Source organism: Ammospiza caudacuta, chromosome 21 (genome assembly GCF_027887145.1).
Source record: "Ammospiza caudacuta isolate bAmmCau1 chromosome 21, bAmmCau1.pri, whole genome shotgun sequence".
Classification (NCBI taxonomy): Eukaryota; Metazoa; Chordata; class Aves; order Passeriformes; family Passerellidae; genus Ammospiza; species Ammospiza caudacuta.
In genome coordinates this window covers 10,175,540-10,202,988 of record NC_080613.1, presented here as the reverse complement: position 1 = coordinate 10,202,988, position 27,449 = coordinate 10,175,540, and the positions used below count along the sequence as shown (strand labels likewise).

At 48.9% G+C, this 27,449-nt stretch overlaps 1 protein-coding gene across 3 annotated transcripts; it reads right to left on the bottom strand.

Moving 5' to 3' along the window:
• Positions 1-819: 819 nt before the first annotated feature.
• Positions 820-27,430, bottom strand: SLC31A1 (solute carrier family 31 member 1). 3 transcript variants are annotated; one of them, XR_009275598.1, is made up of 6 exons: positions 27,400-27,430; positions 7,072-7,224; positions 4,876-4,948; positions 4,355-4,523; positions 3,457-3,787; positions 820-3,381 (listed from the first exon to the last, which is right to left on the bottom strand). XR_009275598.1 is itself a non-coding variant. In XM_058818256.1 (5 exons), the coding sequence occupies exons 2-5, from the start codon at positions 7,177-7,179 to the stop codon at positions 3,586-3,588; spliced, it is 552 nt and encodes a 183-aa protein (XP_058674239.1). In that variant the 5' UTR covers positions 7,180-7,224; positions 27,400-27,430; the 3' UTR covers positions 820-3,585. The 3 variants fall into 3 exon arrangements, 2 of the variants coding, with proteins under 2 accessions (XP_058674239.1, XP_058674240.1); XM_058818256.1 differs by having other exon boundaries at positions 820-3,787; XM_058818257.1 differs by lacking the exon at positions 27,400-27,430 and adding an exon at positions 20,962-21,016 and having other exon boundaries at positions 820-3,787.
• Positions 27,431-27,449: the final 19 nt, after the last annotated feature.

The window sequence follows — 27,449 nt, the reverse complement described above, 5'->3', positions numbered from 1 at the left end:
TCCACTGTAAACAAAACTAGAAATCCTGCTGGATTGGGTGGGACTGGCTCCAGACAAACTCAAAAGGCACTCAAAGAAAAGCAACGAAAGCCCTCTGAGGGACCGGGCCAGCTGCTCTGAGCTCCCTCCTCGGTGACACTGCGTGTGCAGGGCACAGAGACGGGCACAGGGTGTCACCCCCGAGCAGGACAGACACCCGAGCAGGACACGGGGGTCATCCTTGGAGCCCTCCCCGTGCTGCCAGGACAAACCTGAACTCAGCCGAGGGGCTGGGGCTGTCCCAGAGCTGCCGATCCCGCCAGAGGGAGCTCAGGCTTTGCTCAGGCTTTGCTCAGGTTTTGCTCAGGCTTTGCTCAGGCTGTGCCACAGCACGCAGCAGCCCGGCTGAGGACACACCGTGCTGCCATGGTGGCAGGGGAGGCTGGGACAGAGGAGGCCGATGGCTGCTCTGGATTGTCACACTGAACTGGGAAAGCACAGCCATGGCAGGAGGAGCAGCCCTTCCCCAGCTGAGCCCCAGGAGCTCGGAGCAGAGGGGACACAGCACAGGGGACACAGCACAGGGGACACAGCCTCAGCACAGGGGACACAGCACAGGGGACACAGCACAGGGGACACAGCACAGGGGACACAGCCTCAGCACAGGGGACACAGCACAGGGGACACAGCCTCAGCACAGGGGACACAGCACAGGGGACACAGCACAGGGGACACAGCCTCAGCACAGGGGACACAGCCTCAGGACAGGGGACGCAGCCTCAGGACAGGGGACGCAGCACAGGGGACACAGCCTCAGCACAAGGGGACACAGCACAGGGGACACAGCACAGGGGACACAGCCTCAGCACAGGGGACACAGCACAGGGGACACAGCCTCAGCACAAGGGACACAGCCTCACCTGCCCTCCTCAGCCACCTCCCCTCTCACGTTCCCAAACCTCCCCTCGTGCAGGCTGTGGGAGCAGCTGGGGCACCTGAGAGCCTCGTGCCCTGCCAGGGCAGTGTCCCCTCCCTGGGCATGCTGCAGAAAGCTCTGTGCCCCCTCTGGGGACAGCACGGGCAGAGAGAAGCTCATTCTGGGGGAAACAATTCCAGGGCACAGGTGGTACAAACAGAAAAGCTTAACAAGAACCAGAATGACACTGAAGAGCCACAGCCTGATCTCCAAATCATCCCTCAGAGAATTCAAGTCTGGCCACTTGGATACACAGAAAAGTGGCTAAAAGGTGACAGCAAGATCAGGCCAAGCAGTTTCTCTTCCAAAGAAAGACACAGCAAGAGGTATATGAGGTGACCAGTGCCACCACACAGCCACTCCTCACTCCAGCCTGTCATCTGTCATTGTGATGGCAACAATTGCAGCCCCTTCCAGAAAAACCAAGGGCAGCAGTGGCAGTGTCACCCTGAGCTCCTCCAGGGGTGCAAACCTCCCCCATCAACCACCATCTCCAGCTTTTAACAGCTCCAGTTCTCTCTGACCAACACTCAGATTTCCTCTCAGTTCCAGAAGCAGTGGGAAGGGATTGTCCATTTTCTCTGTCCAACACTAACATTCCTCCCAGCTTTCCAGGGATGGGGAGGGTGAGATTTCCCCTCCATGGCAGCCTGGAGGGCACAGCAAAGTTTTACCTTTGTGACAGGTGCAGAGAGGGCACAGGAGGCTCTGTCACAGACAGAATCCCTTCAAAGATCAGACTGGGGAAGGAAGCACTTTAGCACTTTTCCTGTCCCTCAGCAGGAGGTGGCTAGAACTTTTCCATGAAAAGAACTTTGCCTCTCTCACTCAGATGTGAATTTGCTACAGAAAGCAGCTACATAGGAACCGAAGCCTGCTTTTAACTCAGTTCCTTTTATTCTCTAGTTGCACTGTCCAGAGCAAACAAGATGTCCAAACAAACACTTGGCATCAGCCCAGGAGGGCTCTCAGGAGGTGCAGCTCAAGCCCTGGTAGCAGCACTTGTGATTTCCTTACAGAGTGTGGGCTCTGGGCAGGGACAGCAGCACCAGCACCACGGAGCACCAGGTACACAGGGATGATGGCCTCACCCTCTAAGGCTCAGGGGCTAAAAAATCATTCCAAGATCAGTTTTCCTCACACAGCTGCTGCCACAAGTCACCAGCAGCATCTTCAGGGGAAAAAACCCTTCCTGCGTGTGCCCAGAGGCTTTATCCAGCAGGGTTCCCTGCAAGGTTCCAGGTTCTCATGGCCTTTCCCAGACACCAGTCCCAGCCTGACAGCGCTGCCTGTTCTCAGTGCCCTTCCCAAATTCCCACTGTCTTCCCTTCCAGCCAGTTCCAGGCACAAACTGGGCAATCTGGGCAGAGGGAAGACTCCAGCTTTCACCACCACCTCCAGCTCTGCACAAGCTTTTTAACATCCAGGTGCTAAACCAGGGCTGCTCCCCAAGCCTGGCCTGGCAGGAGGGTGGTTCTGCCCCCTCACAGCCTGGGCACAGCCCACAGCCCTGACTGAGTTCCCTCACTGCACTGAGATCCTGCACATCCAGCATGGGCACACTGTGATTATCCAGATAAAGAGGAGCCATCTGGGTCAGGAATAGTTTTTGATTGGCCCACACTGCTCCAAATTTCACCTGAGAAGACGCTGAAAGCTGTTGTAGTCCTGTATTTTCCTTCTCCTCTTCCCCAGATCTCTCCTTTACAGGAATGTGGTTGTTTTCCCTCTTCACCTCCAGCCAGGAATACCCTCCAGCCATTTTCACTTTAGTGTCATGAAATCATTATTTAGCTCTTGCCTCATTCACAGAACCAGTTCTAGTAACCCAAAGCTTGGCCCTAGTTCCATCCAGGTGCAGCTCCACATGAAGTACCTGTGGCTTCAATGCTTTATTGGGAATCTTTCTGCCCTGTAAATACAGAACCATTATCTGTTCCATAATTGGCAAGGGAAAGCAGCCCAACTCAAGTGTTCTCCCTGGGGGCTGAGTAAAGCTGCTGGATACATCAGATTGACATCTGGTGGGCTTGGAGGGCAATTTCATCCAATCCCTGAAGCATACAGCTCACATCCTTGGGTCAAAGTCCTCCCTTGCCAGGACACACCTGAATGTGTCTGATGTGCAGCACCAAATCTTCCTCTGAGGCTGAGTCCTACAGCAAAAGGTGTCATTGGCCCCAAAAGCCACAATGCCAGGGCAATCTCTTCCCCTGGCATTATGTACACATTGAAAAAAAATCAAAATTAAAACAGCCATTCACACATTATTGGCAACTGATCTTTTCCTACTGTTCATTAAACCCTCACTGATGAGCATTTACAATTTAAAAATAAAATGGTTTTGTTTTCCTTTTAAAATAATTTCTACAGTTCTGTCAGCCAACTAATTTCAATCACAGCATAATCTAAGAATAAAGCAAATCCTGGCCAGGAATGGCTGCCATGGACTCTCAGGAGCCAAGGGGAGCAGCGTGTCCCAGCTCCTCACATCCCTGCACCCCTCCAGGAACCTGTAGTGAACTCCAGTTGATTTTCTTTATCATGATTCTCTTGGCAGCTTAGGAATGCTCCAGTCCTCGTGTGGCTGCACTGGCAGGGAGCAGAGGGGTGGAGAGGCACCCCCAGTGCTAGTGGCAGTGCTCTGTGATGTCCACCACCACTGCCTTCTTCCAGCTGAAGAAGAAGTACCCGGTGCCCGCTCCGGCGGCCACGGCGATGCACAGGTACCCGTTGTAGGTCATGAAGATGAGCATGAGGAAGTAGCTGACCACCACCTGGATGATGTGCAGCACAGTCTGCAGCAGGTGGGGCAAGCTCAGCATCTGCTGCCTGGGAACACAAACCCAAACAAGTCAGCAAAAGGAACAGGTGGGAAATGCTCATCCCCAAAGAGAAAGCGGCCAGGGCAGCAAGGAGGGTGTGGGGTGGCACAGAAGGTGACACCAGCCTGGGCAGGGACTCCTGGCACCTGGAGCTGTGGTTTTCCAGGCAGCTTGCTGGGAGGACACATTTTTAGCTGAGAAATAGTTTGCCAAGCTTCTTTTACTCCCCCACCCCATTCAAAAGCTGACTGGCTCCTGTGCTGCACACAACTACCTGTCAACAAAAGGACTCTGAGCGTTTTCTGTCAGAGTCACTGGATGTAACATCCAAACTTCCTCAGAACTCCCCCAGATGTGTTCACTACAAAAACCCCAAGCCCATCTGGCTCCTTGCTGCTTTCCTCCTTTTTCCCCCATCCTTGAGGGTGCCCAGGTGTCCCTCATCCTCCAGAGCCACGCAGCACCCCAGTCTGGAGCCAGGACGCTCTCCAGAGATCAAAACTGGCTGAACAAAGTTCCTTCTGTGCCAGTTCCAGCTGCAGAGCTCTGCTTTAGGATGAAGTGCAGCCCTTACCCCACAGTTTTGTGTGTCTCCATCAGGATGGTGCCATTGGGGCCGGGCACTGGCATGGAGTTGTAGCGGATGCTGACTTGGGATTTCCGGAGCAGACACTCCCGGGCGATCTTCAGCCCTTCATAAAACATGGCCAGGAAGAAGACAGCCACAAAAGCACCAGCCATTTCTGACAAGAGAGGAAACACCATTGTCTCTGGGCAGGAGAATGGCAGCAGAGCCACTGTGTGATTGAACTGTGCTGCACAGGCCACGGCCAGGCTCCGTGTGCATGCACAGATAGGAGGGAAATGGGAATTTCATCCACACTCTCACTGCAAAAGCAGCAATCACTTTTGCTAATAAAACCAAATTCTTGAACTCTAAAAATTTTTCTTTCACCCCACAGATGTCATTTAGACCAGATTCAACACAGCATGTCCACAGAATTTTAGCACAAGTAACAAAGTAATTCCTGAAACGTTGATCCTGAAACACCAACTGCAAACCTTTTGTTGGCTGCACAAGACAGTGTTACTAACCTCCAGGAGAATTGATTGTAAGTCCAGAGAACAGCAATGGCACATTCTCACAGCTGAAGTGGAAAGTCATGGCCTGCCCAAAACACAAAGAACACCAAGATGAGCGTGAAGAGCTCATCCCAAGGAGCTCAAGCAAGGTGTGGCAATGGGGTTTGTATCAGAACAAGAACTCAGATTTGTTTGTTTGGTCAGCACCTAAACTCCAAGGAACTCTGCAGCAGATCTGGTGTAACACACACAAGTGAGGCAGGGATGAGATGCTCCAGGCTCCAGTTCCAGCTCCTCAGGCAGCCCTGGGCAGGAGGCCCTGTCCTTCACAGGACTCCAGGGAAGTGCCTTCTCCTTGCCTTTGGAGCCCCTTTTCCCTCAGCATCAGCAGTGCTCAGGGACTGGGGATGTCTCCATGGAGCTCCTCCTTGGCTCCCCATCCCCTCAGGAACTGGGTACAGGGCACTTTCCCCTCCCCACTTGGACCTTGTCTGGATGATACAGGTGAGGTTGCACAGATGAGTCCTCTGGTCCCCTCCTGCACTGTGCCAGTTGTTGTCTCCCTATGGAATTCCCAATATCCTGAGGCAAACAGAGGCCACTTCACAGCTACCCTGGGTGAAAACAAGGGCTCCTGAGCCTGCACAGGGAATGCTGTGGGAAGGGGAAACAGCAAAGATCCCCAGAGCAGCTGGAGGTGATACAAACTAGGTAAAAACAGCTTGGCATGTCTTGGGCACAGCTGCACACAGGGTTTTCACATGGGAAGTCCTGACCAAGCAAGAGGAACTTCTCTTTGAACTTCCCTCGTTGCTTAATTAAGGTTATTTGCTGAAGCTCAGAATTATGATTCATTTCAGCATCTATAAGAATCAGCTCATTTTCCCCAGAGCAGAATTTACTGTAAAACACCTTTTAGAGAGTACTTTCATCTCTTCAATGAATTGAACATATTTACATTTAAAACAAAACCCACATAAAGCAAAGAACTTCAGGTGAACCTGAGCCTGTTACCTGGTACCAGTGAGGATTGGGAAAACACACATTAAATGTGCTCAGTCTGTTATCTAAGATGCTCCACCTATGTACTGCCTTGCCTGACAGATTTATTTGCAATATGAATTCAAAATCTGGTGCAATTACTCACAGTTTTCAGCTGCAGGGCAGGGCAGGGTCCTGTAACTATCCAGTGAACACTTGACATTTGTAAAGAAATGACATTTACATGGAAAGTTATGGCCCAGGGATGCCAAAACTGAGCTGAGAGGATGGGAAGAGCTCACAAGGAGAGCAGTGGCAGTGCTGGACTGAGAGCCCCACATGGGCCATGCCCACCAAGGCTGTTCTGGTGCTCTCCTCTCCTGCTCTGACACTGGTTGCAATAGAAAGAGAAGCAGAGATTCTTGGTTCTCTCCTCAGGCACAGAGCTGGCAAACAAACCCCAACTGATGGTTTGCAAAATCCACTCCTGAGAACACTCACATGAAATAGAAATGTGCCCTCTCTCCCCTCCTTTTGAAATTTCATCATAAACAGGCATGTTTTAATAATCTGAAACTCACTCCAGAAGTATTTAGGAAAAGGAGAAAAAGCTGAAAAAGTTCCTAGAACTGGCTACACACAAACACTGACCCTCCAGCCACCTCCATGGAAACTCTGCCAGGATCTCTGAAAGCCTCAGTGATGCCAGAATGCACAAGTCTGAACCTGCTGCAATCAAAGCCAGCTGGAGCAGCAGGAGTCAGGACCAATGCAGCCTTAATGCCAACATGGCAAATGCCCTGGCACTGAGGGTTCAGGAGGGAAGAGCACAGCTCAGCACAGCCCCTCACACTGCTGGGCAACCCCCTCAGGGCTGCCTGGGGCTCCCCCTGCCAGCCTGGAGAACTCCATCCATCTGTTTCCTGCAGGAAAAATCTTGCTTTGCATTTCTGCCCTTAGCTGGCTGCAGAGCAGACACCAGGCTGGCCGCTGGAAAGGTTTTTTCCAAGAAAAGATAATTTTGCCAAAGGATCTCCAGCTGTGAAATCCATTCCTGCTCTGTATCCTTCATCCAGAAGACCCACGATGGGATCTGGGGTTAACCTGGATGAATTCCTGCCTTCCAAAGCTCAGCTTCATTTCCAGCTCTCCAGAGCACAGTGTTTAAGAGGACAGGTTACTCTGCACACAGACAAGGAGAAGCTCTCTGGTGAATTCCACACTCACCATCATCATCATGTTGTGGCCCCCATGGCCTGAGGCTGTGCTGGTGGGGTGCTGGTGCTCAGGAGGATGTGAGGTTGGCAGTGTGGAGCTGTTCATGTGGTGAGACATCTTGAGCACAGAGAGATTCACAAAGGCACATAGAAAAGTGGGACCCTGAAAAACAAACAAACAATGAAGCCCTTTTCTGAACAGAATGAGGTTTCTCTACTGCTGCTGCATGAGAAAATATTCCAAGGCACTGAGAGCTGCTGCCTCTGGACAACTCCTGGAGCTCCCTCATGGTCCTGCTCTGGCTACAGAGAGCACACAGCAGGACACTTCAGAGGAGGTTTGTCCCTCTGCAGCCTCATTTGATTGAGATCAGCATAAAGGAACATTTCTTATCTACACGAGGAAAAAACCAGAGCCCCTTCCCAAGAGCAGTCTTTCAAGAGGCAAAAACATCACAAGCACCACTTTAAATTGCATATACTAAAGGATCAGATTACAGGATTTCTCTTAATTGACAGTTAAGCATTTTATTGGGAACATGTTTAACACAGAAATTGTGTTAGTTGGAACAAGACCTACTGTCAGGCAAAGGTCTGCAACAGCTACAGGCAATCCAATTTCATTTCCATGAGCTTCACATTGCCACATCTCCCCTGTAATCACATTACCCACAGTGAGAGAAACACTCAAGAGCCTGCCAGTCCCAATCCTTAATCTGGTTACCACAAATCAGGGATGTCTGGACACACTAAAAATAAATAAATAAAAATACCCTCTCTAGTCACCTGTGGGCATGGCTGCTGCAGCCTGGCCCAGCACTGCCTGGGCTGGCAATTGCTGGTGGGAAATGAAAATCATCAGGTTCAAACAGCAACAGGAGAGAAAATAACCTGGGAATACCAGTCAGTCCTGAAAGCACAGCATCTGTCCTACTGGAGTAAAACCAAGGGAAATAAAAAACAAAGCTTGGACACTTCATCAAATTAAAGTTTAAAAAGAAATGAGATACAGACTTCCTTCCACATAAACCATCAGGAGAGTATACAAGTGTGGTTTTTCAGTTTTTTAAGCTAAAATGAGCATTGTGTTTGAACAGGTAGGCATGGCTATATTTAGACTGAAGAGAGGAAATGAGACTCTAGAAGAGCTTTCTGAACTGGAAGTAGCAAATAAAGCCCTGAAAGGCACCTGGTGGTGGAGCTGGCTCAGTGTGTGACAGTGACACTGTGCAGGGGCCACTGGTGGCCCAGAACAGCAGGGCCAGGGCAGCCCCATGACAGGGACATCCAAGGGCTTTGGGGTTAAACTGGAGTGAGCAATGAGAGAAATTAAAGATTTGGGAAGGTAAGGAAACAAAGTCAGCAGTGACAGGGAGAAAGTCGAGAAAGACAGAAGTAATACCCTGCAAATACAGAAATTAAATAATGCAGGGAAGCACCAAGAAGGAACACCAGGTACCCACAGCTCAGGTATGTTCTCCATCTCTGTGCAGAAGTTTGTAGCCCATCTCTTATTTCATCAGACAACCTCACAATACTCCCCTGGACAGTAACTTGGAATCATGGAATCCAATGGCACTGGCTAAAGCAGAATGAATTCCCTGCCCATATTTCTGCTAATATTTTTTAGCTCACTTTGTCCCTGATTTGTGCTTAAATATTGAGACCAGAAAAAAAGTTCACTGGGAGATAAATAGGAGAGAGAATAATGCAAGCAGGAGCTCAGCTGACAGAGAAAAACTTCACTAAGGGAATGGAATGCCCATGGAACACCAATGCAGAATGCCCAGTGTGATTTCCACATGGCACAGCTTGGAAGATTATCCTGTTCAAGAGCTGAAATGTTCAGGCTCTAGAACTGCAGTCCCAAAACACTTGGGAAAAGAATCCTCTGCCAAAACACACAAACTTCAAATTGTCTTTTGCATCAGGGAAGGAAGAAGAATGGCCCAAGTGCTTTACCCTGAGGATCAAAGGTAAATGTGCTGGGAGAGGAAAGACGTAACAAGAACTTCCCCTCTCCTGCAGCCAAAATCTCCTGGAATCACAGAGCCATGGAATATCCTGAGCTGGAAGGGACCCCCCAGGATCCCCCAGCCCAGCCCCTGTCCCTGCCCAGCCCCCCCAGCAGCCCCACCCTGGGCACCCCTGGCAGCGCTGCCCAAAGGCTCCTGGAGCTCTGGCAGCCTCGGGGCCGTGCCCATTCCCTGGGCAGCCTGGGCAGTGCCAGCACCCTCTGGGGGCAGAGCCTTGCCCTGAGCTCAGCCTGAGCTGCCCTGGCCCAGCCCCAGCCGTGCCCTGGCTCCTGTCCCTGGCCCAGAGCAGAGTTTAGAGCTGTCCCTGTCTCCTCCCTCTTCTCTCAATTGACTGATCCATTGCTTTTCCTTTGAATACAACATCCTCACCAGCTTCTGTCCAATGATTATTTATTCCTTTTAGGATTTCACATTCCTGCCAAGCTCAGCAGGTTCCAAAATGCTCCACAGAAGCCCTGGCTGGTTACCAGGTAAAACTGCCCTCATGGCCAGGCTGTGTCCAGCTTTCCACTCCTTTCCTTCTCACTAATCATCATTTGTCTGCAGAAAGGGAGAAACAGTGGATGTGTTTCAGGATATTTACTCTGGAGGAACAAAGAACATGCTCAGGTGCTCAGGAGTGGCTGCCTGTGCCTTGGTACAGGTTACAAGGGGCAAACCTGACCCTCACCCAGGTATCTCCTTCCCACTCTGCCATCCCAGTGCTCCAACACCAAATCCAAGCCCTTGCTGCAGTCACCCAATGCTGAAGGACATTTTATGAGATCCTGAAAGGATGGGGTTTTAAGTAGCTTAAGAGTAAATAACCTCACCTGAGCCACTTCAGCTGTGTTTTGTGTCACTGAAGGTAAATGGCTAAATTTCTGTTTAAAAATAAATCCTTTCCAGTGGACAATCAGACTCTGATTTACAACCTGGGAGATCCCTACCTAAGTCTCAAGGTAAAAAACAATATATAGGGCAACAGCAGGTTAATGGGTGTGTGATATTACAAGCTGCAAATCCCTGGTTGGTTTGCACAGCTCCTAAGAAATAAGCTGACAGATGTGGAGCTCTGTGTGTCACAAGAAGGTGGTGCTTTAACAAGGCTGACTCCATACCTGAAAGAAAAAAATCCACCCCCCACAAGCTTCTATTATTGTAAATTCTTTAAATAGGCTTAGCCTTGGACAAAGGCAGCCTTTCAGCAGGTATTTCTGTCTGAATGGGTGACTGATCTCTGGCTGCTGCCTGCTCCATATGTTTGCCCTGAGAGGGAGAGGCACTGGAGCAGATTCCTGAGCATGCAGCCCTGGAGAGGAACCTGCCACAGCCCCTGGCTGCCTCAGGCTCAGGTACCCTGAACACCTGAAGGGGACAGACCCCAGGGTGTGCTTACCACAAGGGACACACACACACAGTGATTTCTGTGCTCTGCAGTAACCTACTGCCTAAGAAAACAAACAGGGTGGAACAGGAGAGAGGAATGAGGAAATTCTCCTCCAGGGCTTCTTTCTTTCCCTCTCAGTGCTGTCACCCCAGGTGAGAGAAGCCACAGCCTCCATTTCACAACCCCTCAGATTCTGAGGGAAAACTGCAAGACTCAGAGCTGCACACAGGACACTTCTCTTTCTTTAAGCAGGAGCTCAGGCAGGCCCTGCTCACTCTGAGGTTTCTGTCCCAGCCCTGCCGCCGTGGCAGCTCTGCACACCAGGCTGGCTCAGCACAGGTGCAGCAGGATCTGGCAGCAGCAAAATGTCAGCACCAGGACTCACCCTCACCCCAGCCAACACCAAAGCAGTGCTGCCTCATCTCACCTCACCTCACACACACCACAGAGGAGCCACAGAGAAGGGGAGGACAGGCAGGAGGTGCCAGGGTACACACGAGTGCAGGTAAAGGTGCTGGATCAGATGAGATGTCAAAGCCAGAGCAGAGTCCTTTCAGGCAGGTCTCAGCCAAAGATCACTGCCATTCACATAACCCCCTCCACAGCTTCCCAATCTATTCTTTCTGCTGTGTTCATCCAGAGTCCCACAAAATTCACAGCAAATCACAGTTTTTCCTGTGCAAATCCCAAGGAAAATACACCTTCCAATGCAGAAACACAGGACATGCAGAAACAGGACACACTATGGGAAGGATCCAGTAAGCTCCCAGGAAGTACTTTACAATCAGCTCAGTGTCAAACAGATCTTCCTTGAAGTCCCAAAGGGAATGAAGCCCCTTTCCAAATCAGAAATCCAACAGGATTTACACTGGAGCCCTAAATCAATGCCCATTACAGCATCAACTCTTCCCTTCTGAATACTGCCTCAGCTTTCCTAAACCAGATCAGAAAACCCAAGAAATAAAATTCCACTGGCTCTGCTCAAAAGGACCAGAGCCTAAAACCCCCTCTCTGCAGTGTCCTTTGGAGCAGCTGTTGTCCCACAGAGAGGGTGCTGCTGCAGTGGCCAGCACAGGACTGGCTCCTGCTCAGAACAGCTGGAATAATTCATACCAAAGTCTCTCCACCAACACTTCTGATAGCAAGAACAGGTCAGGAGCTCCCTCTCTTCTGAACAAGTGAGAAACACTTGGCAATATTTACTAAGAATTAAAATCAAAGTTCCTGAGAGAAAGCCAAGGGAAAATTATTAAAAATAGCAAGCTGGAAAAGCAAAGACCTGTTGCTTACATTATCCCATATGGCTCAGTGCTGCATGACACAAAGGAATGCTACAGAAAAAGCACAGAAGGAATGGAAAAGGCACCCAGGAGTTGCTCTACTTACAGCAGTGCTGCTGGCAGCCCCAGCTCCTCTGGCTCCCAGCTCGTGGTCCCCAGCCCAATCCCTTTTTTGTTCAGCAGTGCTGTCAATGGAGTGGGAGGGCAGCAGCAGCCTGCAGACACTGCAGCTCTGTTCACTGCCCTGGGCTCCACTGAGCTCCTCATCAGGAGACCTGAGCACTGCTTTTAGTTTATTCAATTTCCTGGCAAACTTTTCCACTTTAACTGCTTCCTTTCCAAACGGGTGGACTTGTGATTCTTCCAGGATGCCAGGCAGAGCTGCAGGGCTGCTTAAAGGCACAGCTGAGGGACACAGCAATGCCACCTGCTCATGCTGTGGCAGCAGGCTGTAAAGACACACTTTAAAGACCCAGGGAACAAACACCACATTCCTCAGTAATGCAGCACAACACGTGTTACAGATACACTCTGCTGTTTCCCAGTGTGAAAATTCTCCCTGGAACCCTCCCAGGCAGCTCCAGCAACCCCAGGCTGGCACTGAGACACAGGGAGGGACTGTGCTGTGCCCAGCACATTTAATTGCACACCTCTGGTTTCCCTTGCACAATTCCTGAAGAAGGAGCTCTTAGAGCTATTTTAAGAACTCAAGGAATGTTTGTGAGCTCACAGCAGAACTGTGGCTTGCCCTGGTACTGCCTCACCACCTTGGAGTCTCATCCTAAAGCTTCTTCCAGAAGTTTAAGGCTTCACAAAAGCTCAACACACCAGAAGGGGTTTATATAATAAATAGAATAAATCAATATAATTATATATATTTATATATATATATATATATATATAAATATAATATAATAAATAATGTATATGATGTACAATATGACGTACAATATGATGTGTAATATCATGTGTAATATCATGTACAATATCATGTGCAATATAATGTGCAATATAATGTGCAATATAATGTGCAATATAATGTGCAATATAATGTATAGAATAGATAATTTTTATTCCCTTTATAGAATAAAGGGAAAGAGAGGGCACAGCTCCAGAGCTCCAATACACACTGAGGGTGAGGCTGGACAAATTTGGATTTCCTGGGGCTTGTCCCTGATCATGGAAGGTTGCTGGATTCAAACTGGATCAGCAGAGCCAAGCAGGAACCCGCAGTGTGACACAGTGTGATTCTCCCTGTCTACCTGAGAGCAGGCTGAGCTATTCCCACCCACAGGTTTCAGAAGTTCTGAAGGATGACAGGCACTCTGGAGAATGTCCAGCCAGAGATGCCAGAGGCTGCAGTGCAGGGAGTGGAGAATAATGGGCAAAGAAAGAGCTGAGCAGGGCTGCAGACAGCATCTTGTGTTCAGGTTCAAAAGGAGACAATGGCTGGGCAGCCTCTGAGGAAGGAATGCCAGGATGGAAGCAGTGAGCAGGGACAGGCAGCCAAGCTGGGAGCAGCCAGAGCCCAGCTCCCCCAGCACAGGCAAAGAATGGGCTTTGAAATGATGTGCAGGGCTTCCATGTTCTGTGAGGGAAGAAACCCACACAGATCCTTCACCTCCACGGAGGATCCCAGCTGGAACCATGACAGCACTGCTGTGCATGCTGGAGATAATGACAAAGTTTTGGCACCTCAAAACCACTCTGCAGTCCATGAGCCATGCCCACAGCTGATGGGATTTGCCCAGGATGAGACACACCCTTATTAAGGAGATCCTGACAAACCCCACAGGCAGGATGTGGGAGGAGAATGAAGCAAACCCACATCAGCCACCCAGGGAGGTTTGGGGGTGATGCTTTAAGGCAGAGTTGAGCTCAGGTTCTCTGCAGCACAGGCAGAATCACTCCCTGCAGTTCCTGCTCCTCCAAACACCCATCCCCAGGCCTCCTGCTGCCACCATTTGCTTATTTTATTATTACCAAATCCTTGTGTTTCTTGTACCAATGTGTTTGTCCCTCTCTTTACCATGTTGCTGTGTCCCCAAGGCTCAGCCTGCCCCTTCCATATGGAGCCATCACTGTCACAGACATCTTTTTATGAAAAATCCTTTCCTTAGGATTTTTCCTCCTGAGAAGCTGAAAGGCCTCAGGAACAAAATGTAAACAATGATTATCTGCTGCTGTGGAATGCAACAGGTGCAGCTGTGATTGGCCCATGTTGGATGTTTATAATGAATGGCCAATCACAGTGAGCTGGCTTGGACAGAGAGCCTGAGACAGCTGCCCTTGTTATCATTCTTTCCTTTTCCATTCTTAGCCAGCCTTCTGATAAAACCTTTTCTTCTATTCTTTTAGTATAGTTTTAATGTAATATATATAATAAAATAATAAATCAGCCTTCTGAAACATGGAGTCAGATCCTCATCTGAGACCCCTGTGAGCACGGTCACATCACACAGCACCCACAGACATGGCAAACACCCCAAACAGTGCCCCAGTTCCACACCGTGGATTCCAGCTGGGATGCTGGCTCACACAAGCTTCCTGACTCTGCACCACATCATTTGGCAGCTTGATGCAGTTCTATGTATTAATTAATGTTTAATTAAAACGAAGATTAAAACAAGATGATGAAGTATCAGCATATGTTCAATCCTTAAAGTCCTGTCCTCTGCTTTGAATCAAAGCATTCCTCAGCTGTACAACTCCAGCAAAGCTGGTCACAGGCACTCAGCACAGCCCCCATTACTTGAGGAGGGGCCAGAGCTTTTCCTCTCAGCATGGCTACAATAATGGCCCTTTGATGGAGTTTGTTTTCATAGCAAACCTGTCTGATCACCCTCTGTCAGAGGCTTTGCTAGAAGGGGATGGTCATTCCTAATTTCCCAGCTTCTGCAGACGCCTCAGGAAATCTGTAATCTTTGAACAAGAAGTAAAAATAACCCAGGACAGATTGTTCTTTACAGGACAATATACTGAACTTCATTAAGTGAAGCACACACCATGTTGTTAACCACAGGCCCAGTGGAGTGAAAGGCAGCTGAAAACAACCCTGCAGAGCACAAAACCTCAGACTCTAAGCATGGTAACATCACAGGAAAGGCTGAGAAATGCTGGCAAGAGCTGTGTAAAGGTGAAAAAATAATAGGGAGTCAGGCTGAGCCTCCCCTGTGGTCAAGCATTCTCCTCAGCCATACAGAAACTGCAGGAGACAGCAGAGCACTCAAAGGATCCTCGTGAGAAGCAAAACTGAGGAGTCCTTGCCAACCCCTCCTGGCTGTGGACTCATTTCTGCAGAGAAGTCTGACCCAGCCCAGGAGCAAACACCTGGAATGCACACAGAGCTCTGCACGGAGATCCAACAGTGATCCTCTGCTGCCTCCATCGAGCTGAGACCAGGCAGCTACACCAGATGATTACTGAAGGTACCTTCCAACTTAACATTCCTACTCCTCTTCTATCCTACTCTACCCTCCAACACCCCTCTGCTTGTGCTGGCCACCTCTCAACCCCTGCCTTGGCAGCACAGATAAGATCCCTTCCACAAGGGATCTTTAGCAACAGGTGACAGAACCAGCACTGTCACACCTCAGTCTGTCCCTCACAAATCCAGCAATTCAGGGGGTAGAAGCTCCTCATATCTACACAGGAATCCCACACACCCCAGTGAATGTTTTCCTTTGAAAGAAGCACTGCAATCTCAAACTGATCTGTGTCCCCAACTGTTGGGCCAGATCTTGGGGTCCCCATGTGCAGGTGCTCCCCAGGGCACCCCACTCTTGGCAGGACATGGGACAGCAGCCAGCAGCACAGCTCCCTGCCCTCTGCTGTGGTGACAATGGTCTGGAGCTCAGGCTTTGGGGCTCAGAGTCCAGCACTGGGTACATGTGACTGGATCATTCCCATGCCTCTGCAAATGCAGCACACTCCTTGCCCTGCCCAGTGCACAGCAGAAGGAAGGACATGACACCAGGAATTCCACTGGGATTGGGTCTGGCAGCTGCTGTGAATGCCATGGGGTGCAGGATTACAAAACAGTCTGTTTGGCAGATGTTGCTCAGGGCACATCTGTCACAGAAGCCTGGCTCAAGGGAGGGAGCTCTGGGTGCCAGACAGATGCTGGGGCTGTCACAGGGCTGAGGACACTTATCCACACAAGGGACACTTCTCCACACAAAGGACAGCCAGGCAGAGCACAGCAAAATCATTTTGGAGAAGTTGACATCAAGAATGCCCTGACCTGGAGTTTTCAGCAACAATCTGCTCCCATTCTGGTAAAACACAAATACTTTCAACCTGCATGAGCCCAAATTACCCTCAAGTCCCCAGTGGGACACTTCCCAAGGGTCAGAGCACATTCCAGCCTTGGCTGTGTTGAAGAACCCCAGCCAGGGACTGTAACAAACCAAGCAAACCCAAAGTGGAGCTCAGGGAAGAAAGCAGAGCTCACTTGGCCTGGAGTCACCTGTGCACTGGCCAGGAACAGACATGTCAACCACAGGTTGCTTTTATTGCCAATAAATGCCAACCAGGATTGTATTCATAAAGGGAACTGCTGTATCAGCAGGCACTGAAGAGGAATAGTGACAAGGTGCCAATTAAAAGGTGATTGGATCTCTTACATGCTTCAGTTTCCCTGTTCATCTGCCACAAAACTTCCCCCTTTTCCATGTCACTTCTCCAAGAGAACAGCCCCAGCCAGCTCTGCCCTCTGGGCAAAACCAGCAAGGACATCAATGTCAGTGGGATGTCAAAGCCAGAGCACATCCACTCTGCACTCAGGAGTGCCTTGTCCTGCTCAAGCCCACCAAGAGCACAATTTCCTCCATTCTGTACATGGACAGTGGTTTTCCATCCCATTTTCATTTCCTCCACCATCAGCCTTTTTGGATCCCTTATTTGCCCCATGCTGTCCTTTGTTCCCCTTTCTGTCTGGGTGGATGAGGCACCTGTCCCCTTTCTGGCACACAAGAGCTCAGACATTTCTGGACAGTGGCAGAATTGAGGCACCTCAGGACATGCAAGAGCTGAGGTGCCATTCCCACAGCTGCCAAAGCAGAGATGCTGTACCACAGCGATTCTGTGCACAGCACAGCACCAGAGACACCAAAACTGGCACAGGATGCCGCACTGTGGTGTTACATTTTAGCCCAGACAAACTGCTACACCACATTACAATTTCTTTATGAAACACCCAGGACAGAAGGCATGGCAAACACCAAAATTCCTTACAGCCAAGGCCAGCATGAATTCAGAGCTAGGACTGACAAGTTTCCATCAAAGGCAATCCTCAGGAGCATCTGCAGGAGCACTTCAGAGCCTTCTGAAGCTGCCAGCCCAGGTCTGCAGAGCAGCAGGCCACACCAGCAGAGCTTCACCTCCCTTCCTCACATCACCAGGGGCACAGCAACACAAATCCAGGTCACAAATCGCCAGGATTCAGCACCCAGGGAGCAGAAATCTGGCAGGAAGGGAGGGAGTTTAGGCAGAGACAAGGCAGAATGGCTCAAAGGGCAGGGGAGTGAGAGCTGTGCTGAGATGGAGGAGCAGGAGGGTGGGTGAGGCTCAGTCAGGAGCCACCTGGGAACCTCCTGCTGAAAACTCTCAGCACTCACTCCTCAGCTGAGGACAACCAAGGATCCTGAGCAGGGAGGAGACACAGGACAGCAGCAGGAAGTGGAGAGAGAAAAGCAGGGCCATGTGGCCAATATTTTCCAAGATTACATAATTCCTGAATAAACAGATACTCCCTTATCCTCAGTGGTGGTTTTTGCTCAGATGTTACACAACCAAACACAGGAATGGTGACCAGGGAGATGTGATCCATATGGCCAGAGAGCAGGAACCATCCTGCTGAGAACAAATGGGACAGTCCTGAGCCTTGTGATACTCTTCAAAAACTCTTTAATATAAAAATATATTAATATTTGGAACCCCTTGCAAGATGTGTGTTCTGTAAGATTAGACAACTTCTGCTTCCTTAGAAAAACCAGGCCTAGCAGAGAATTTCACTTCCTATTTCATATGCCCTAATCAAGAACAGCTTCTAGCTTGTATTCCTCTACCTACAACAGGCACTTGTTAAATGAAGGGAGAAGTTTTCTCTCCAAATGAAACAAAAACAAAACCCCTCACCATTTGCATACAAGGTTCTTTATCATGCCCACTAATTCAGCATCCAGATTCCTGCACATTCAACACCCCCTGCACCATTTGTACCCATGGAAAGGAACCTGTCTCCCACAAAAACGTGTCTGTCCACAGGATGAAGACACAAATTGTTGTTTGTGGCTCTTCAGGCTCTTCACTCCACCTCCAAGGAATGACAGATATGTCAGGATGCAAGACAGAGAACTAATTGCAAGTTGATCCTGACAAACCATTGCTCCATGGTTGGCTGGAGTGGGAAGGACACACCAGGTTACAGAGCATAAACAGCTCTGGCCAGATTGATTTCATGGTGTCTTTGAGCCTTAAACCCTGTGAAACTGTAAAATAATCTCAGGAGACCCAAAATGAAATCAGAGTCAAAAAGTGCACTCCCAAGAAAGGAAGCACAAGTTTCATCAGAGCCAAAATAATTCAATGTGTCCTAGAAGTGCATTAGTGGGCCTTTAATACAGGGGAAGGATCACACACAGAAATCACACACAGAATCATTGGGTTGGAAGAGACCTTCAAGATCATTGAATCCAACCCAGCCCAAACCCCTCAACTCAACCCAGGCCCCCAGTGCCACATCCAGGCTTTGTTAAACACACCCAGGGATGGGGACTCCACCACCTCCCTGGGCAGCCATTCCACAACTTTATCACTCTTTCTGTAAAAAACTTCTCCCTGATATCCAACCTGAATTTCCCTTGGCACAGCTTGAGGCTGTGTGCTCTGGCTGTGTCAGTGCTGCTGCAGACAGAGCCCAGCCCCAGCTGAGCACAGGCACCTTTCAGGAGCTGTGCAGTGATGGGGGCAGCCCTGAGTCTCCTTTTCTCCAGGCTGAGCACCCCCAGCTCCCTCAGGGGCTCCTCACAGGGTTTGTGCTCCCAGCCCCTCTCCAGCCTCGTTGTCCCCTCTGGATGCTCTCATCTCAATGTCCTTCCCCAGCTGAGGGGCCAGAGCTGGACACAGCACTCAGGGTGTGTTACAGGGCTTCCAAGGGTTTTTCAGGGTGAAGGGAGAGGCAAGAATGTTGACTTCATGTTTAGAAGGCTTGATTTATTATTTTATGCTATATGTTACATTATTACTATGCTAATAGGAATAGAGAGAAAAGTTCTTAGAAGCTTACTAAGCTAAGAATAGAAAAGGAATGAATTACAAAGTTCTGTGTCCAGGCAGAAAGCAAGAACAGCTCTGCTGGGAGTGGTCAGTAAATTTAAACATTCACTCAAGACCAATCACAGATTTACCTGTTGCATTCCACAGCAGCAGATAACCATTGTTTACACTTTGTTGCTGAAGCTACAGCTTCTCAGACAGGAAAAATCCTAAAGAAAGGATTTTTATGAAAAGATGTCCGTGACAAGGGTGTGACCTCAGCAGTGCCCAGCACAGGGGCACAATGACCTCCCTGCTCCTGCTGGCCACCCCATCCCTGACCCAGGCAGGAGCCATTGGCCTCCTTGGCCCCCAGGGCACTCTGCTGGCTCATGGTCAGTCACTGCTGACCAGCACCCCCAGGTCAGTTAATTACAGATGTTATCTGTTATTGCCTCTTTACAGATGTTATCTTGCAACAGCATAAATACCTTTGTCCCATGCAGGTAAAATAAACCTGAGGGTCATAAATGGACGGCACTGGTTTATTAGAGGCCTCATAAAAGGGAGTCCAGCACAGGTGATTCACTGGAGATTCCCAGATCTTACCCTACTTGCCCATGTTCACACAGTTCATTTTCCCTCTCTGGCTGCTTTTCAACATTATAATCTGACTTAGCCCAGAAAAGACAACACTTGTACAAGTTCTGAAGCGACTTTCAGGTGTTTTGAGAATCTGAATAACAAGCAAACCACACTCCAAAACTCCTGGTTATTTTTTAGGAGGCCATTCAACACATATGACATGACACATACTGGTTTAAGCAATCCACACACGTTTCTCCATGTCCAGTACAGCCACACACATGGGAAAGTGTCTTTGCAGAGCAATTCCCTTTCACTCCTTTCTTTTCATATTGAGGCAGGTGTTGGTCTGTAATTACCCTCAGAAACAAGTCCATGTGCACACACAGCATTTTAAGGTGGCCACTCAACCATTCCCTTCCCTGGAGCTGCCACCTTCCAGCCTGTGTCAAACCTTTCCTCAACAGCCACTGTTGATGTCAGCTCCTACTGGGACACCCTGGGATTTCCAGCTCCTGTCAGGGTCACCTCTGAAATGCAGGCTTTGACTAAAGACCTAAGAGCTCTCAAGACTGACTTTTAGAAAAATACCTTTTCTTGCAGAGGAAAAATGGATGTGTGTTCATTGCAGCACCATCCATGAGTGTCCCTGACACAAGAACCTGTTCTACCACAGCCAAGAATCAAATTCTCTGTGCCTCCAACACTTGTTTTGAGAAGCCTCAAGCTGTTCCTAGGCAAAATGCAAGGTAGAACTCAGGTCACAAGCAGCAAAATCCATTCCAGTGGGTTTTTAATTAAGTCCAGGAAGTCAACCTCTGTTTTGGCAGATGGTTAAGGGCAAATATCCATCACCAGAGGCACCTTCCTACTCTTGATCCATGATCTTGGCAAACAGCAAGTGGATGGTACAGTGATATATAAACAGCTTCCAGGCAATAATGCAAATACTTGTAAGGGTTCAGAGAAAAGATTCATAGCCCCAATCCATAGAACAGAGCATTCTCCCTTTGAAAATGCAACTGAACTATTGGAGGTTTTATTAAAATTACTGAGTCACTGAAAATACAATCTCAGCAAGGTAGATCTCCAGTATCAAGAAGAGGAAAAGAGCAATCAACTCAATTCTCTGGAAAGGAACTTATCTTTGAAAGAGCCTTGGCCTCGTGACACTCTTCTGACAGGAAGAGCCATGACTGTAGGGCATGGAAAGCCAGAACAAAAGCCATCAACAATTTTTCTATGAGTGACAAAACACTCTGGGAAAGGGCTTTGAATGCTGGCTTTTTCAGCATTTTCAAACCCCTGGACAGCCACAACGCTGCTAATCCAAAGCAGAAATGATTCAGAGCTAAAAAATGCTGAGTACTTACTCTTCCAGAGACAGGTTTTCCATCTACCAACTCCAGCAGAGCTTTTTTCTCCAGAGAGGCACCAAGTCTGACAGTGATCAAAGTTTCTCAACCCTCACATAATGCTGACAAGCACATCATTATCTCTATCAAAGGCTAATCATTAACTACTGCTCACATTAGCTTAGGACCAGACCAAGCACTTGGATGCTCACACAGAGATCCACAGAGCAGCAGAAGCAGCTCCTGAGTCTCCCTCAAGAGATCTTTGCACAAATGCAAAGAGATTTTAGAACTCTCTGATTAAGTGCATTGCAGAGATTACTTCCCAACACATTAATCAAAACACATTTCAAACATTCAAGTCTCTATCAGATAAATTAGTGGTTTGCTTTCTTCTGGATATTGCAACAAACCAAGCTTAGTTTATTTTAGTATTTAAGTATTGTAGTAGTCAAACTGAGAGAGAGCAGGTTTACATAAGATATTAGGAAGAAATTATTCCCTGGCAGGGTGGGCAGGCCCTGGCACAGGGTGCCCAGAGCAGCTGTGGCTGCCCCTGGATCCCTGGCAGTGCCCAAGGCCAGGCTGGGCAGGGCTGGGAGCAGCCTGGGACAGTGGGAGGTGTCCCTGCCATGGCAGGGGAGGGAACAAGATGAGCTTTAGGGTCCCTTCCACCCCAAATCACCCTGTGACTCCATTTGCCCCATCATGAAGAAATATGATGTTTTCAAAGCTATCACACAGATTTTAGGAGCATTGGGAAGTGAGAAAAAAAAAAACCAAGGCAAATAAATAACCAATTGTGCAGAAATTCTTCAACACTTTTTGTACAGGACAAACCTTGTCAGGGTCCTGGCTCTGGGACCCCTCTGCTTGGAAAGCTGGAGCCAACAACTGCTATGGAAAATAAAAAGGGCAAAGCAGAAAAAGTGCAAGAGCAGCTGTGCTGTGGGCTGCAACACAAGGGGCCTCGTGGTGGGGGCTGTGGTTTCAAGCAAGAGTTACACAAAATGGGATCAACTGACAAGCAGGGCACATGATCCTGCTGTGATGTCCTGGAGGGTTTTACTTGAGGAATTCAGAAAATTAAGGAAAGTCAGGCTGCTGCCAAAAGGTTTTTAAACTAGAAGCAAAATAGTCAGAATTAAGTGTATTAGGCTTTACCACCCCTACAGAAGGATATCCCACATACTGCTCTGTGTCTTTTATGAAAAGAGCACAAAAATGGCTGTACAAGTATAACCAAGCCTATAACAGGAAGATGAGGGCAGCTGTGAAACTCCAGCTAACTTTGTTTGCAGCTGTTCAGGTTTCAGCCTTACAGGATCTGTAACATGCTCCTCCAGCACAGTTCAGCCTCACGTGACACCACCTGAAACACTAAAGTTCAGTATCCTCTTGAGATAATGTCTTATCCCAAGTTAATGAAGGGCACCAAAGCCAGTGATAATTTGATTTGTATAAAACTCACCTGGCAGTGAACCCAGAAATCATGACTCAGTGTCTTGTCAAATCCATTAGTCCAGGAGCTCAGACAAACATGGGATCCAAGAAAACCAGACTGCAACACTGACTGCATTTCACCTGCACTGCACCCCGAGGCTGGGTGTGTTCCTCTGGAGCTTGTGCTCCCCCTTCCCTTATCACTGATGTCCAAGGGTTGATTTACCCACTGGAAATGCCCTCCCATGGAGCCACACTGATGGCAGCACTGCAGTGACCTCCCCAGGCTGCAGGAGAGTGAGCTGGGATGGCTCCAATGGGAGCTTTGACTCTACTCCATGTTTGTGCTTCTCCTTCCCAAGTAAAAGCTAAAAATGCAGTGCAGCTGTGCCAGTGAGCTGTCTGAGCCTCTTTAGTGGAAGGCTTTTGGAGCAGGGAAGGTTAATGGGGAAGCCAGTGAGTGGTGGGATCTCTGCTCCCAGCCCAGCCAGGGTGACAAGAGCTGCTGTCACTGTCCCAGCAGCCATCAGAGACAGCAGACAAGGAGCAGCTGGGTCCCAGGGATGAGCCTCTCCCTGAGGAGGCTGGAGCTGTTTCCCTTTCCAGGAGCTCTTTTCCCAGCTCTCTGGAGCAGGCCAGCCAGTCTGCTCACACCATTAGCTCAGCATGAGCACTGCACTTCACAGGTGGCCTCAAAGCACTTCTTAATCCTACAGAGCCAGGGCCAATTATATTCTGTCTAATGTGAAACAAGTCTGAAAGTGCATCTGCCAGGCACTCCTTCCCCCAAGAGATGCAGTGCTTAGGCACAAAAACCAGCCAAGACTGCCAGGGTTCTCCTTATCCTGGTTAGCCAGAAGATCAGCTAAATATATCACAAAGCTCATATTCCAAGCTCTCATCAGAGAATGAGATCTGAACCCATGATAACTAATGAGTAAGTGTGGGAAAAGAGGCTTTATGGGAGTGAAGTGGCTCTTCCAGAGTCTCAGGAGAGCTTGGGGCACTCACTGTGAGCTCCATGCCTGAACAGCTCCACTCTGTTCCCAGTCTTCTCCCAGTTTTCTGAGAGAGATTTTTGTGAATCTCTCTCAGGATTCACAGCAAGCATTGAGAACAGAAGAGCCTCAACCACTCAGAGCATTTGGCCTGTGCTCTAGAGCCACCATGGACTGCTCTAGTCACTTAAATAAAAGGAAAAGATCACAACTTTTGTAATCTTGTACAACTTTTTTAGCAGTTGATAAATGCTGTTTACATCTGTGATACAGCAAATGTGAGATTTTTCTAAGGTTATACCCACAGAGAGGAAAAGAGCAGGAAGCAAAGCCATTGTTCTGGCTGCAGTCACATTGTTGAAGTGCCACTGGAAATCAGCTGGAGACCCTTGTAGATATGAACTGATAGCACAGGGAAGAAAAGAGAATGGGAAATGACATTAAAAACTTGGAAATAAAAAAGGAAAACTGAAAAGGAGCTATTTCATCACAACCTCCCACTTCTAGATTGGCTTCTAAACCAGGAAAATCTAATTCCAGGACCAACAAATGAAAGGCTTTAGAAAGTACACAAAATAGGAGTTTAATTTGTTTACAATAACTAGTCCCATTATTCTCTGCATTAACAGATTCCAGCTTTCAGATGAAAAAAAGGTTAATGAAAAAACCACTGGCATCATGTTCTCCAGGACCTGATTGGGAACATTTCCAGAAAATTAGATTGAAACAAAAGGCAATGGAGTGGATTAACTAAGATTGGATTTTCCAGAGAAAAACAAGATAAACTAGACTGAGTCTTTTCCATCCTTCCCTAAGGAAAAATTGCCAAGACTCCCAGTGATTTCCTGGCAGAGCTGTGGAGAAAGAAGTTCATGCTGGCAATGTCCTTCAGCCCAACTTCCCAAAATTCTGCTGCAGGCTCCTGCTAACTTTCAGGTGACCTTCAGGCCAGAGCAGGGAAGGCAGCTCTGCAGAGCCATGGAGCTTTCTCTTGGGTAGAGGGGTCTTCACAGCAAACAGAGAAACCAAGGAGGAAAGCAGAAAATAGTTCATTTAGTTCAAAGAATAAAAAGTTCTGTCTTCTCTTGGGCCTAATGGCTGACTGGAAAACAAGCCAGCTGAAAGGAAACTCCTCATGGCCCTGCTCAAAACTCACCCTGTGAACATGGCAGATTTTGTCATTTATTTGTAATGTAAAACTGGCAAAGATTATTCTCAATGCCCTCCCTTCTCAGGCATTAAGCTTTGGTTCAGGGATACAGTGTCTCACTAATCCAAATCTTGAAGTTACATTGGGAAGGGAAAAGTGAAGTGAAAAATCCTCCCAAACCTCTTTCCAAAACAAAAAACCAAAAAAAAACCCACAAACTTTGTCCTTGTACCATTGCAAGTCAGAGTCAGTGTCAGGGATGATAGCTTTAAAATAAAAAAGCAAACATGCAAAAGTGCCTGGAGAGGTGATTTAACTCCTCCTCTCTACTGGCAGAAATTATCCTAATTCTCAGCTTGGTTACCAACCTGGCCTAGATGAGAAATCTGATATGAAAAGCAGCCAAATCTGAGTAGGAAGCGGTTGTAAAAATTTCCTCCATTCTCAACCCAAAGTTGTGTGGGAGCCTGCAACTCCTGCCAGTTCTTATATTTTCAGTACCTTGTTTTTTGGGGGGGAGGAGAACAAAAGGAGCAAAATCCTGCTTATTGCAACAATTTTTGTGTTTGCAGCAAAAAGCATCACTTTAATTTTGTAATGTACAGCAGAGCAGTCACCAATAAATCCTGAGATACAAAACCAATCTTCATTTAAACAGCAACATTCACACATTATTCCCAGGGCCCCCTTTTTAATGAAGGATGGGAAAAATTAATGCAGAGTCCAAAGCCTGGTGAAAGCCTCAGGAAACATTACATCATAAATGGCAGGATTTGGGATTATTAATTTGAATGTTAACTTACCCTGTAAGATCCCATATTGTTACTCATGAAAAATCCTGCAAAAGCTTTGCTGACCTCAGGCTCAAGCAGAGGCAAGTTAAGATCAAACAGACTGAAAAATCAACTTAATAAACACTTGTGAGGAGCGTTTCATCCACCTGGGCACAAAAAGCAGGACTAGTAAGCATTATGGAGCTTGGAGTTTGAGCACAAACAGGAAGAATTGGCCTCTGCCTGGGAACTGAGTGGAACCACAAGCCCACTGCACGCTTATATACAAATGAGGACTATAAACAAAGCATACATTAAAAAAGGGCAAGTGGCTGAGATGTGATGCTTGCTGAGTGTTGCAGGTTTTGCTGCTACAGCCTCTTTCCCACAATGGCATTAAAACTGGCCAGTGCTGAATCCTAGTAGAAAAAAAAAAAATGGAAATATACACAGGTATAACACTGGGCTAGGAAGGTGGTGAAGAGTCTGAAAGGGCCACACCAGGAGCAGCTGAGGGCACTGGGATTGTTCATCCTGAAGGGGAAACTGAGGTCAGAAATCAGCAGGGGTTGCAGTTCCCACTCAGGGGCAGCTCCAGGCTCTGCTCTGTCCTGAGGGAATGGCCTCAGTTAACCCAGGGCAGCTCAGGCTGAGCTCAGGGCAAGGCTCTGCCCCCAGAGGGTGCTGGCACTGCCCAGGCTGCCCAGGGAATGGGCACGGCCCCGAGGCTGCCAGAGCTCCAGGAGCCTTTGGGCAGCGCTGCCAGGGGTGCCCAGGGTGGGGCTGCTGGGGGATCCTGGGGGGTCCCTCCAGCTCAGGATATTCTGTGATTCCTGTACCTAAAAAATGTAAATTGAAGTACCACACCAGGACTGAGCCACATGGGTCTTCAGCACTTAAAAAACAAAACTACATTAACAACCATCCAGATAGAAATACAGGAGCCAAAGCAACAAACTCCCTTCATCCAAGGGAGCACATTTCCCATTGGAAGGAAATTCATGCCCACCTGGCTGAGAACAATCTACTCCCACTGGGAATTTACACCAAATTATTGTGGGTTTGGCTTTTGGTTTTCTTTAACAGAAATAAGATGCTGACCCTTTTAAGGTTTCATTCTAAATTCATCACACATTCTGCAACATAAAAGGAGATAACAATACCCTGCTTAACAATATCCTTTATCGTCTTCATTTAGAAGTGGAATTATTGATATCTCAATCATTGCAATAAACTCCTGAATTACTGCAAACTCAGCTCCACAACAGACCTGGCAACTTCCTGCTAAGACTCAAACATCCAGTCAGTAACCGACAGTACAAACTTCCAACCAGTGCCAGCAAACACCCAAAGCCAGGAAATATCAGCCCTTATTGCCATTCTGACCTCCTGCACATTGTTCTTCTGCATTTCGACATCATTTGTGTCTAAGGTGAAATTAAAGCCAGCCGGTCTCACAAAGCACATAGAGATATCAGCTCTCCAAGAGGGGGAAAACCACACAGGAAAACCACACCAGACTACAAAAAATTCATTAAGCAAACCAACAATAAGGTGTATTTATCAAGGTGCGAGAGAAACGTGGGAAACTGCTTCAGAGGGCCGGCTCAGAGGCAAGGAACTATTGGGAGGTAAAGAACGCAGCGCATGGCTGGTGCCCTTGGGTACCCAGAGACAGAAGCAGAGCACAGCAGCGCCCGGGCGTCCCCAGCCCTCCCGCCCGAGCCCCGCGGACCCACCGGGCCCTGAGCGGAGCCGTGCGGGCCCTGCGGCTCAGCCCGGAGCCCGGCGGGTCACGGCTCCCTCACGGCAAGGGCAGCCCGGGCCCGCTGTCACCTTGGGAACCGCAGGGCCGGCCCGAGCGCCTCCCCCGGAGCGCGGGGAGCGCTGCCGGCACCCACACCGAGCTCACCCCGCACCTCCACCCTCACGTCCCAGGGCTGCCCATCCCCTCGGAGCCCGGCGGTCCCGGCCCGAGCTCCCCGGTCCCGGCCTGAGGAGGGGGGGGGGGGGCGCCCATGGAGCCCCTCAGCCGGGATGGGGTGGGGGGCGCGAGGGGCACGAGACCTCCCCGAGCCCGCCCGTCACTCACCGCGCGAGCGCCACGAGCCGCGGCCTTGCTCCGCCCCCGCCGCTAAACCC

Excerpts from the sequence above, each read along its gene's own strand:
- SLC31A1 (XM_058818256.1), bottom strand. The coding sequence starts at position 7,179 with ATGTCTCACCACATGAACAGCTCCACACTGCCAACCTCACATCCTCCT. Across the intron at positions 4,949-7,071 it reads GCCACAACATGATGATGATG|GCCATGACTTTCCACTTCAG; the intron begins GTGAGTGTGGAA and ends TGTTTTGGGCAG. Across the intron at positions 3,788-4,354 it reads GAGACACACAAAACTGTGGG|GCAGCAGATGCTGAGCTTGC; the intron begins GTAAGGGCTGCA and ends TTGTGTTCCCAG.